The following is a 12,566-nucleotide window of genomic DNA, read 5'->3' as shown; positions in this document are numbered from 1 at the left end:
CTCTTGGCTCTCATAGACATGCCAAATAAAACTGTATCATACGATAATGCCACATGATTCTCTAACAAACAATTTATTTGGCCCCAAATCAACTTCCAAAAAGCCATAATAAATGGACAATAAAACAATAGATGATCTAAAGTCCCCACAATGAGATGACAATGCCAACATCTATTAGACTTAGAGCAATCTAATTTTTGTAAATGAACAGGGGTCCAGAATGCTCTATGCAACAGGAAAAACCACGTTTGTTTCATAGATCCAGACATTGTACATTTCATCCTCCAAGACCAAATTCGTGGCCATTGAGACGCAGTAATTTGATGCTTAATCTCAATGCTCCAAATATCTCTAAGTCCAGTTTTTGGTTTTTTATTCAAATAGCCAGATAATAATTTATACCACTGTGCGGCCTGGTGACCCAGGAAGTCTGCCTGAAAGCATAAGAATTCTAAACTAAATTATTAAGAGTTTTCCATTCAGGGAACACCGCCTGAATAACCTGCTTCAGTTACAACCACCTATAACTTTGTTTTTTATCAAGGCCGAATTTATGTTGCAACTGTAAAAAATCAAGCAGTTTACCATTAGATATAACATCAACTAACGTGCGTATACCTGCTTTTATCCAATACTTCCAGACAATCTGAAACTCGCCAATTTGAATCTTGGTGTTCAGCCATATAGTTTGGTTTGTAGATTTTTGAATTGGAATAGGTGTTAAATTATTGACATATTGTACAGTTTTCCATATATGTAGAATTATTTCTAACCTTCTTGTTAGTGTTTGTGTGTGTACGCGCGCATCTGTATATGTCTCTGTAAGAATGGTTTGAAGGGTGGTATATCAAGTATATTAAACTATTAAGTATTAAGTGTTCACAGGATAATTTAACAGAAAAGTTTTGCTCACATCAACTCAGTCCTTAGAGGGAACCATTGTCTCCCTCATTCCCTGCCACCACCCCCCCCTCCAACAAGAGGTTTCCTTGTTTATTTCCCTCTCCTGAGGTAGCAACATTGCATTGTGACCAGCCAGCATCGGTCCTTGGGCTTCTGCACATGCTTAAGGCCTGTCAGCTTCTGCCACCTCCAAAACAGGAAATTTGAAGATGGCAGGAGCCAGCAGGTCTTGAGCATGTGCAGAAGGAGAGAGACTGGACACCATGAAGAAGGAAGGAAGAGATGCTGAACATGGAAGGTGGTTGAGAAGCAAGGAAGGAGAGCAGTGCTGGATGCCATGGTGGTGGGGGTGGGGTGAGACTATGGGATGGTAAGAATGGGAAGGAGAGATGCTGGGGTTAGGTTAGGGCTGAGGAGAAGGGGAGTTGGTACGGAGCTGGGGGTGGGGTCATGGTTAGGTGCAAATTGGGACAGAGCATGGGCCCCACCTAAACAAAAATAAGTTCCACTACCCCTGCCAGGCACTATTACAGCTCAGGTATTATGAGCATGAAAAACAGATGGTAAACATACTGTACAATGTACATGATAATGCAGTGAAACAAGTAAATGGCAGCCAAAGCAACACAGTTTGTTTTTTATGCTGTATATAGAATAGAAAGTTTATTTGACTCCTGGTGAAGGCTTACCAGCCAAAACACGGCCATGTTGAGAGTCCATTTTGAATCCTTCTATGTTTACTGTGAATGAAGATTACATGAAAAGCCTGGTTTTCCTACTCATCTCACTTCTCTGATTTTAGGTGTTTGTGTATGTGTGGGGTGCTGTTCTTTTTCTTCTGTCATGCTTTCACTCTCCCCACATTGTTTTCTCTGAGCAGGTGCAGCACATGCTAGAATCACTGAACAGTGTCTGGATCAGCTTTCAACAAAGCATCATCGATAGTGAAGTCATGCTAAAGAAGTATAAGGAGAAGTTCAAGACAGGCCTGATTCAGTCCTCTGAGGAATTTAAGAAAAAAGCTCAAAATATTCTACAACAGTTTATCACCAAAGGTACGGGGAAGAGCCAACAGATACTGATGACTACTGCTGTGGTACGAGAAAAAGTATTTGTAGGCATATACTGTTCAGATGAGATGGTATGTAGATTGCTGTAGGGCAACATGACATTGAGAGGACTTGTTGAATTCGAAACAGAAGGTGAGTAACACATTTTTGAGCTGCTGCAGCAAGAAATGGTGATCGTGGAGAATCGGTAATTTGATGTGCTACAATATTTAATGGCAAAATGGCAGCCTGATACACTTTCCTGCCTATTATGTCCAGGGTTCTTGAATCCTTTCCTAACAGGCCTGTGACCTCTGACCTAGATGTTTTCAATTTTTTGATTGCTGCTTCAGAAACCACAGAATGATGCTGAAATTGGGTGTGGTCATGCTCCTGGGCTATATCAACTTTGTATTCGCCCTCTAGGCATCAGGACATGGGCTGTGTGGAGAGTGGAGTTTGCCAGATGCCGAGCTGAAAATCCTGTAGAATTTGGTGTATCAAGTGATGTCTAGTCCAGGGGAGGCGTTCCTTCATCACCCTGATGGTGAGGAATGGGTAGAGCATTTACAAGATCATTGGGGTCTCATAGTGAGTCATACTGTGTTGGACTTCTCCTTTGATTATTTTTTTTTTTAGTGTAGGACATTTTTCTCAGCGATCAGATTTAGTCTGTTGAGCCTGTAGGAGTTGAACTGTCATGCTGAATGGAATCTTGAAGGTCCTGTGAGTGAGAACGCAGTGATTGCTGTTCAACCATGGATGTGTTGTAGAGAGCACCTTTGGAACTGCTGAATGTTTGGGTTGCTGAAGACATTGCCACTGCTGGAATGGAAGCTTCCTCATTCAGTTGGAAAGAAGAGAAGCTGGGGATACGGTGTCTTGTCTACATATCTCCCAACAGGGCCAAAGAAGGAGCTATCGCAGCCATGAGAGATGAGCTTTGTGTAGGAGGTAGCAATATAGGATTAAAATGGTGCCAAGGTTATTCTATGGTTTCTTTTTCTTTTTTTGCCTCATGTCTCTTCTTTCAGTTTTTTCTTCTGTCTTCTTTTTAGGAGAGGAGTTGGGTATGTTGGGAAGCATAGATAAAATTAGACCAAGGGGAGGAAGGATCCACATGGGTACATGAAAGCCTGCTTGAGCTGGGAGGACAGTTCTGGCACAGTGGATCTTTTCAGTCTGACACTGGATCTATCAGTCAGAATCCTGTGGAGATTAAGTTGAGATAAGGAGCTTTTTTATTTCTATAGTGAGTAGAGATAGTATTGTCATGTATGAATGGGTATATATCTTTGTTTTGAATTTTATATAGGTCTGTCCTATTTTTAATGGAGTTCTTTTCTTTTTAAATGTTTTATATCTATAAACCGTTTGGACCTGCCGTAAGAACAAGTTTTAATAAAACATTTAAGTGTGCCAATAAAAAACCAACAGGAAGAACTGACTGTCCATAAGATAACCAATATAGCACAGACAGTGGAGACGAAACCAAGATGCGCTCATAGACCTGACATGGGCCGTGTTTCAGCCAAAAGGCCTGTCTTGGGGGTCCAACAAAATCTGAAGGATGTTAGTGTGGCAAAATGACCAAAAACGGTGCAGAAACAGTTGAATCATGCAGTTCTGTGGTTGAAGTTGTGATACAGGACTCAGTTCACTGAGTAGTATAACATTGTTATATATAGTTTGGGGTTGTTTTTTTTCCGCCACACTAATATTCCTCAGATTTTATTGGACCCTGAGGCAGGCTTTTTGACTGAAACATGGCCCATGATGGTCTGATTAATAAAGTTTTTTGAGTGCATGTTGGTTTCATCTCCACTATCTCACTTATGTCTACATTTTCCCTGCTGCTCTGCAGAGAAAGCTAGAACTTAGCAGTGACTGTCAGCAATAGGCTTATAAATTAGACCCATAAATCTAGGCAGATGAACAGCAGGCATAAATTTATATTCAATGTTCTTACCAGGCAATTATTTTACTTGCAGGAATTCAATTAACAATATAGCAATACAGTTACTGCAAGTATAAAACATCAATTTAACCTTTCTTCACAGAATCTCAGCAACACCATTCTGGGCTCAACTTTTTCATTGCCCTAAGCTTTATGCATCTGTTCTTCATCGGTTCTTGTTATGTCTCTTTTCATTTTGATATTTTATATATATATATATATATATACAATATGTAATGTATGATTGGAAAGTATTAGAAGGGTGGGGGGAGGGAGAGGGGATAAAAATATATTTAAAATATGATGTATTAGATATAAAAGTGATATTGTGTATTCATCAATTGTATTTTAATATTTTGTACACTTTATGTAAAATTTGAAAACGAATAAAAATTATAAATCAAAAAAAAAAATAAAGTTAAAATATTTAAATCATTTTAAATTGCACATAGCTAAGTTAGTCTGTTCTCATGCACTCTCATTGAAGGGGTCTCGTGTTCATGTTTCGCCCATTGCTTTTTTAAGAACATCCCCTATATACTAGAGCAATTCTTGCAATTTTACCCAGCCAAATAAATTTAACCAGAATACTATTTAACTTTTTATAGAAAGACCCCTGAAAAAACACTGGTATCATGCCCAATTGGTAACAAACCACAGGCAGAATCATCATTTTAACAGTTTGAACTCTTCCCCACCACGATAAATGCAAAGGATTCCATTGCTCACACAACTCTGTAACATCTTATGAATTCACAAACTTTCCCCAAAGTACTCTTAATTTATTTTATAATTCTCTTTTATCCTACCTTTATAAATACACACTACCGACATCCATAGAAACATAGAATAAGACGGCAGAAGAGGGCCGGCGGCCCAACAAGTCTGCCCACTCGAGAACCCTCCTTCCCTGGTGTACCCATCCTTTATGCATAACTGTGTAGCACCCCCACCTGTTTGTCCCATCGACTTTTGAAGTCGAGCACGCTACTAGCCTCGACCACAAGGCGTGGAAGTTTATTCCATCGACCAATCACCCGTTCGGTGAAGAAGTATTTCCTGGTGTCACCATGAAATCTTCCCCCCTTAAGTTTTAGCGAATGCCCTATTGTTGCCATGGGGCCCGTAAGAAAAAATAATTCTTCCTCCACTTCAATGCGACCCGTAATGTATTTGAATGTTTCTATCATGTCCCCTCTTTCTCTGCGCTCCTCGAGAGAATATAGGTGCAGTCATATGTGATGTCTTTAAGTCCTGAGATCATCCTAGTGGCCATTCTCTGGATCGACTCCATTCTCTTCACATCTTTTTGATAATGTGGGACTTTCAGGAAAAGTTTGGAATTGGTTTCAGGGTTTCTTGACGAAAAGGTCATCCTGAGTGGTTTGTGATGGTAATTACTCTCATTCTTGGAGTAATCCATCCGGGGTACCTCATGGTTCCCCATTATCACCTACGCTATTTAATATCTATGTTTCGTCTTTAGGACATTTACTGCAAAATTTAAATCTAAACTTTTATATATTTGCTGACAAGATTTCTATTTTAATTCTTTTAAATGATTTAACTAATGATATTTAAAAACAAATCTCTCATATCATGACCAAGATAGAGCAATGGACAATCAATTTTAAATTGAAACTCAATACAGAACAGAGTAAATTTTTTCTGGCCAGCCCAAAACACAAAATAACCAGACCATCTCTTTGTTTAAATGGTCATGATTATCCGATTTCAAAATCTATAAAAATATTGGGAGTCACACTAGACTCGCATCTAACCATGGCAGAACATACGAACTTAGTGGTAAAGAAGTGCTTTTTTGCACTATGGAAACTAAAGACCATTAAAAAATATTTTGATCATCTATCCTTTAAACTTAGTGCAGACACTAGTCTTATCCATACTGGATTACTGCAATATTGTTTATTTGGCGCTCCAAAGAAAATCCTGAGAATAGTACAGAATACAGCTGTCCGATTGATATTTAGGTTGAAGAAAAAATGATCATATTAGTCCTTACTACCAACTGTTACATTGGAGGCATGAGTATTATTCAGATTCTCTTGCATCTGTTTTAAGCTGGTTTGGGGATTTGCCCCAACTTACCTTTTATCTCATTTTGTGTTATACAGCCCAACGAGGATAACTAGGAATTCTAATCTATTTGCTTATCCAAAAATTACTGGCTGCAGATGCAAGACTTTTTTGGATAGGACTCTTGCATTTCAAGCAAGTAAGCAGCAGTCCTGGTGGGGTAATTGTATTGGTGGAGTTATGCTGTCTTATGGTGCATTTTGAAAAGTAATTAAGTCAGCATTGTTTGATAAATTCATTTCCTAAATGTGGATATTACTGTTAACAAAATTTTACATTGAACATATTTAAGAAACTTGTTGTATTTTAATTATTTGTATTGTATTTCGCTGATTCTTTTGTGTAAACTGCCTAAAAATTGTTTGATAATGGCGGTATAGAAGAATAAAGTTATGTTATGTTAATCTTCAATAATGCCATGGGTTTGACATGATAATCAAATATAGTCGGGGCTGGATAAATTCCTCTTATATCCTCAATACTCCTTGATTTTATAGGAAGCCTCAGCCCTACCACTCCATTCTTTACGGGACAAGATGGCAGCAGCATCTGTTTCCATTTAATTTATATATTTAAATTCCATCAGCTGATTCCTTCTCCATCAATAGTAAATTTCCCACCCCCCACCCCCCCTGTTTTACAAACGCTCATAGAACAAAATTGAAGAGACAGAACACTGCTAGAGCACGGGAACACTCACAAAAGCTGTTCTAGAAATTTCTGAAATCTGGGATAGGGTATGGTTTATGCTTTGAGTTTATTTGATGTATCGCTCTTCCTTAAACAATAACAGAGCTGTTAATAACATAATATCAATACATAAAAATACAAGAACAACAATAAGTGATAGAAAAGAGGAAAGGAGGAAAAAAAAGAAACATAAAATAGTTGCAGACATACATAAGCATACATAGACTGAAACCCAAGTATACCATAACAGCACTGGATCCATCAAGCTCAACAGAAAAGGCAGGTCTAAAGAGATATGCTTTTAGAAGAGACCTGAATTTAAAGTAGACAGGTTTCAAATGAATTGAACTTGTGAGGGAATTCCATAAAGCAGGTGCAATTCAAGAGAAATCTCTGAGTCAAGTAAGTTCATAATGAATTGAACGGACTGAGGAAGTAACAAGGTATTGATCATTTAGAGAATGTACATAAGAACCCAAAGTGGATAGTTTTCCAAGAAATAATTGTTATCATATTCCCCAGAAGAAAAAGGAAACTGTACAAGATGTGGACCATCTGGTAACAGATGATGTTAATTTGACAGAGTTTTTAGAAGATTTTCAAGATGTTATTCAGACTCGGTCCACATTGATTCTAACATGCATGTGTAAATGCCTTCTGGAAATTAATTTGGCCCCAAATTAATAAATTATTAGAAAATCATGTAGGACTCTCATATGATACTATATTATTTGGCACGGCAATGAGAACTCAAAGTCCGATTTCTGCAAATAATAATAAACTATTATTAATATTGACAGGGGTCGCCATGCAAAAAATTACTCAGAATTGGAAGGATTATACCAAATTAAATTATACATTTTGGTGGAATTCGGTCTGTCATATATATAAAATGGAAAAAGTATTAGCGTTACAACAAGGAAATCTTCATAATTTTAGGAAAATTTGGGAACCATTGACTAGCTATTCTAATGATCAGATTTCATAGCACTTTGGTAATGGTTATATTGGAGTGTGGGGGGGGGAATGTATACTATATGGAAATAAGACATGAAAAAAGGGGAGGGATTTATTATATATGATAAGATGAATTATTTGTAATTACAATTGTCATGTAATAATTGAATATAATATGTACAATTCAATTGTTGTAAGAATGCAAAAATCTATAAATAAAAATTAAAACAAACAAACAAAAAAAAAACATGCATGAGTGAGACAGATAAAATGTTGTTAATGAAACTCTACTTTAAAAATAGACTGACCAAGTTCTGTGGGGATTTGGTTAGTATATTTCCAGATGTCTCAAGAGCTACTCAGTTTAGAAGAAAAGAATTTCTGAAATTGAGAACTAGAGAAGTGGCACTTGAGGCATCATTTTTCTTGAAGTTTCCTTGTAAATGTTTGGTTAAGATACAAGATACTGAATTTGTCTTTTGGGATCCCATTCAATTGCAACAATTTTTGGTAGCTCATGAACAGAAGTGAGATCTCTTTTCTTTTTCTTTTATTTATTGATGAGGAATTAGGGTAGGAATGTCAAATGTCCTAAATTTAGTTGGGAATGATTTGAGTTCATTGGAACTCAACCATTTCTTTGTTTTCCTTAAAACTTATTTGAAATAAGCAATATGTCTCCCCTTTTAGTGGGCTTGTAAAGGATTGTTTTTTGTATTATTTCTTGAAATGAAAATTTGTATGGAAACCCTTTTTTTCCTTGATATCTTAATGACATTGTAAAAGTATTAAACTTAATAAAAATAAAAAAAAATGGATGAGGAAATATCCGGAGGAAAACCCCATGTTCTGCTGGCATTGAGAAGAAGCAGAGAAGACTGAAGGGTAGAGAATGACACGGTGACAAAATTTATCACCGTCCCCGTCCCCGCGGATAACCGCGGGAAACCAGAGTATGAATGGCCACAACCACTGACCCGCAAGCTTTGCTTTGAAGAATGCTGGGGTAGAAGGACTGAGGTTGAAATAGACACTAGAAAATGACATGGGATTATTTCCCGCGGTTATCCGTGGGGACGGGAACGATGATGAATTTTGTCACCGTGTCATTCTCTAGTTGGAAGGAAACTCTCTTGGAGGATGATCTTGAGGAATGTTGAGGAAATGAAGAGAATAACCTTATCGAATGAAATTGAGAACCCAGAAATTGGAGGTGATTAGTTGCCAACAATGATGGTAATGTTGAAGACGACCTTCAATGAAGAGAGGGAGAGGCAGAGTTACCTTGATAGAAATTATGCTCTCTAGTAGTCTGTCAAAAAGGCTGATTTTACTTGGGAGTATCAGAGGTCTGAGTCTTTTGAGGACGCTGCTGATGCTTTTTTTTTTTTTTTTGCTGTGTCCTGGAAATAGGAGTAGACTTTAGTGTAAAATGCCTCTGATATGAAGATGATGGCTTGTAAGATTTAGACTTAATTATAACAATATTGTCATTTTCAAGGAGTTCTTGAAATCTACAGTGCTGCTGTCTAGTGGTGTTAAAGGGACCCCTATGCTCCCATGTTTGCTGAAGCTCCTTCAAATCTCTCCCCACCAATTCTCTAAATGCATAAATCATGGGGTTCATAGGGCCGGGGGGGTCCATCTTGATTTGATCTTACAAATATCCACTGACTTCACTGTAACCTGCTCTTCCTGATCAGCGTCTTCTAACCGGATATCCCCTGTGTCCTCCCCCTGGTGGAAAAAGACTTTCAACTGCATTTTCCTTATGAACGCATGAAGCGCTTCGTGGAGTTTGAAGAAGTCAGGTGGATGGGTCATAATAAACCCCAACCCCCGACCTAAGATGGTGGATTAAGAAACAGTCAATAGAGTGGAAGATAGATTTATCACTGTCAGTTGGTCGTCGTCCGGGTCCGGGGCATTGGTTGTATCTGACCTCTTCCTCTTTGTTGAGGGGTGCGTCCCCTTCCTCTCGGTATTTGGTTTCTTGAATCCCCCGACCTTTCAGTTGTACCCTCCGTGGACCCTTCACTAGTGACATCTGATTCTCCAGACGTGCTACCAAACGCCACAGTCTTACGTGTGGTAGTGGGGATGTTCTTCCGTTGGTGCCAGGAGTAAACCCGGTCCATCTGGTAGTCCCTTTCGTCTCTTTTCCATTTTTTTATCTTAGTTTGTCTAATCTCCTCCCTAAATTGTTTTCATTGAAGCTTTTAGATCCTGAAGTTTTTTCTCAAACTCATCCTTTTCTTGATGCTGTTGTAGTTCAATCTCCAACTCCCCTGCCCTCGTACAAAGTTCTTTCTCAGTGACTTCAGTCGTTTCAACCAAGAGAATCATAAGGTCCCTGGAGCATCTGTTAAGGATTGCCATCCATTTCTCACCAAATGTCTTATCCGAAGAAACCATTTTAGGCTCTTTTAGGATGTGCAATCCTCTGGGGATCATTGCCTTTTTAAGATATTGCACCAGCATGCTATTGTGCAGCTCCGCTCGTACCACCCTCTTCATTATGTTTTCCAGGTCAAGCCAAGTGGATTGCATCGGGGGGGCCATCTCATCATCAAGGAGAGCAGGTCTTAGTATTATTTTTCTAAGATGCTCCTCTGTGTATCCCTCAAATTCTGTCCGTTCACTCGCCATATTTACTTTCCACTTAAAGCACTTGAATAATGGCTATGTTAGTTGTGTTATTCCAATCTTAATATCCGTCCATTTAGTCTCAGTGGGACTTGGGTTGTCAGATGTGGAAATTTTTTGAAGCAATTTATACCATAACGAGATTAAATGGACCCAAGAATTGAATCTACCTTCGGATGCAATAGATTGGCTTAAGGTGTGGCTTCAATTTTACAAATCTATTAGGTCAGCGTCCTTACTCCAATCGATATTCTTTCTACTTCATAAAGCCACATGGACGCCCCTTATATCTCATAAAATTGATTCATCCAAGTCACCTAACTGCTGGACTTGCCAATCTCAAGCTGGCACCTTATCGCACCTCCTATACTCTTGCACTTTTCTCACAGGTTACTGGTCCAAGGTCTGGTCCACTATGTCTGCTATTCTGGAGATAAATGAACCATTATCTCTTTCCATAATAATTTGTATGTCTCAGGGATTACAATACCCATTGGAGAATCACTCTGCCAGACTATTCACTATTCTCATGGCATTGGCCATACAAACTGTTCTCTATAACTGGAAAGATTTATCAAAAGTTGACTTTCATGCATGGTGGAATTGTGTATGCTTGACAGGGAAATATGAAAAAGTTTTAGCTGAAAAGAGCAATCGCACTCGCATATTTGACCTCATTTGGTCACCTCTTATCAGATATTGTGAATCCTCTAATTAATTCATTCCCTTTAGCTTGGTTATATGTTCTTCAATTGTTTATTCAATCAAATGTCTCTGTACAATTTTATGTTAATCATTCTTTTTTCTATACACCCTATAGCTTGCAAAGGTAATATATGTACACAGTGAGATGTTCTTTGGTATCATTGTTCTATATTTTTGTATGTTATTCTTAAAACCAATAAAATGATTTGAACAAAAAAAAAAAAAATATCCGTCCATATACTGCAATGATTTAATGGTAAGAAATGGGACTAGATACCAAAATTTTTTCCATACAAGTTTACAAGTTTATTAGGATTTTATATACCGCCTATCAAGGTTATCTAAGCGGTTTTTACAATAGTTGATTAAATGCAAAAGCCTCAGTCCCACCACTCCACTGCTGTTAGGATTCTGAACCGCGGGAAGAAATTACATGGTGACTTTCATCATTGGCTCTTATGCATTTACCAATAGTCCAATACTAATATCTCTAGTTTTTTATATATATTTAAATATTCATTTTCTATTTTTCTTCAGCTATTTTATCATATATAATGTGCACTTATCTCTGCATTGGCCAACATCTGGGAGCCTGACCCAACATGTTTGGCGCCGTTACGCTTTATCAAGGGTCTTCCTGCATGTTAAGAAGGAAAAAGAGCAGTCAGCCATAGTTAGTATTGCTGCTCCCTACCTACAAGTAGTTTCCTAATATTTGTTCTACCATATAGCATGAAGTTCTTACCGAGGTGGCTGCTGTCATCAGACTCCAAATGTAAACTTTTAAAGGAGAAAAGATGGCGGCGGTGTATAACCTCAGTGTTTAAATACCTCCATCCTTTACCATAGAAGTGTTCCCTCCCCTAGCTTCCTATTGGCCCAACCCTCAACCAATCATTGAAGCCCACTCCAATTCATTGTTTAACCCCCTGGGTGCCACTGTGTCCAGCATAAAAATATGTCTCTCCTATCTTTCGTTAAGCCTTCTGTGTTGGCATATAAACAAGCGAGATTCGCCCAACGAGAGTTACTATTACAAGAAAAAGAGCACGGGGCAGAGGAGACAGATCTCCTCACTTGTATTCTCCCGTTTTCAAGGTGGCAACTATGGTGGTTAAGATTATGCAGCACCACTGGTATATAGTTCAAATTCACGAACCCTTACAGGACTTCCCCAGGGTAGCATACTCCAGAGGCACCACGTTAGGTCAGAGGTGTAATTTTCAAAAATATGCACGATACAACAAGATAGTTGGAAGGCAATATAAGAAGTGTGGCAGGTGCCAATGGTGCACCTCCACTGTAGAGGGAGGCTCCTGGAAAGTCCCTGGGAGGCATATTACCTTGAAATCAAACATGGACACCGACTGCAACTCGACTGATGTGGTCTATATAATAGTGTGCCCATGCGGGTTGTTGTACGTAGGCAGGACAAGTAGAATGATAAAGGTCAGGCTCACTGAGCATAAATCAAGAATTGCCAACAGGGTTATTCAGGCCCCCCTAGTCGAGCACTGGCTAGAGTGAGGCCACAAGATAGAGGAGTTAAAATGGAGGGTTAT

At 38.6% G+C, this 12,566-nt stretch overlaps 1 protein-coding gene across 1 annotated transcript in view; it reads left to right on the top strand.

The window, feature by feature from the left end:
• DNAH2 (dynein axonemal heavy chain 2) overlaps positions 1-12,566 on the top strand; it is a 511,463-nt gene that overhangs the window by 158,003 nt on the left and 340,894 nt on the right. The window contains 1 exon segment of the mRNA XM_033923769.1: positions 1,784-1,958. Coding sequence (XP_033779660.1) covers positions 1,784-1,958 — 175 coding nt within the window.

Source organism: Geotrypetes seraphini, chromosome 16 (assembly GCF_902459505.1).
Source record: "Geotrypetes seraphini chromosome 16, aGeoSer1.1, whole genome shotgun sequence".
NCBI lineage: Eukaryota > Metazoa > Chordata > Amphibia > Gymnophiona > Dermophiidae > Geotrypetes > Geotrypetes seraphini.
Note: the sequence above shows the minus strand (reverse complement) of the source record. Positions and strands in the feature narration are given on the sequence as shown.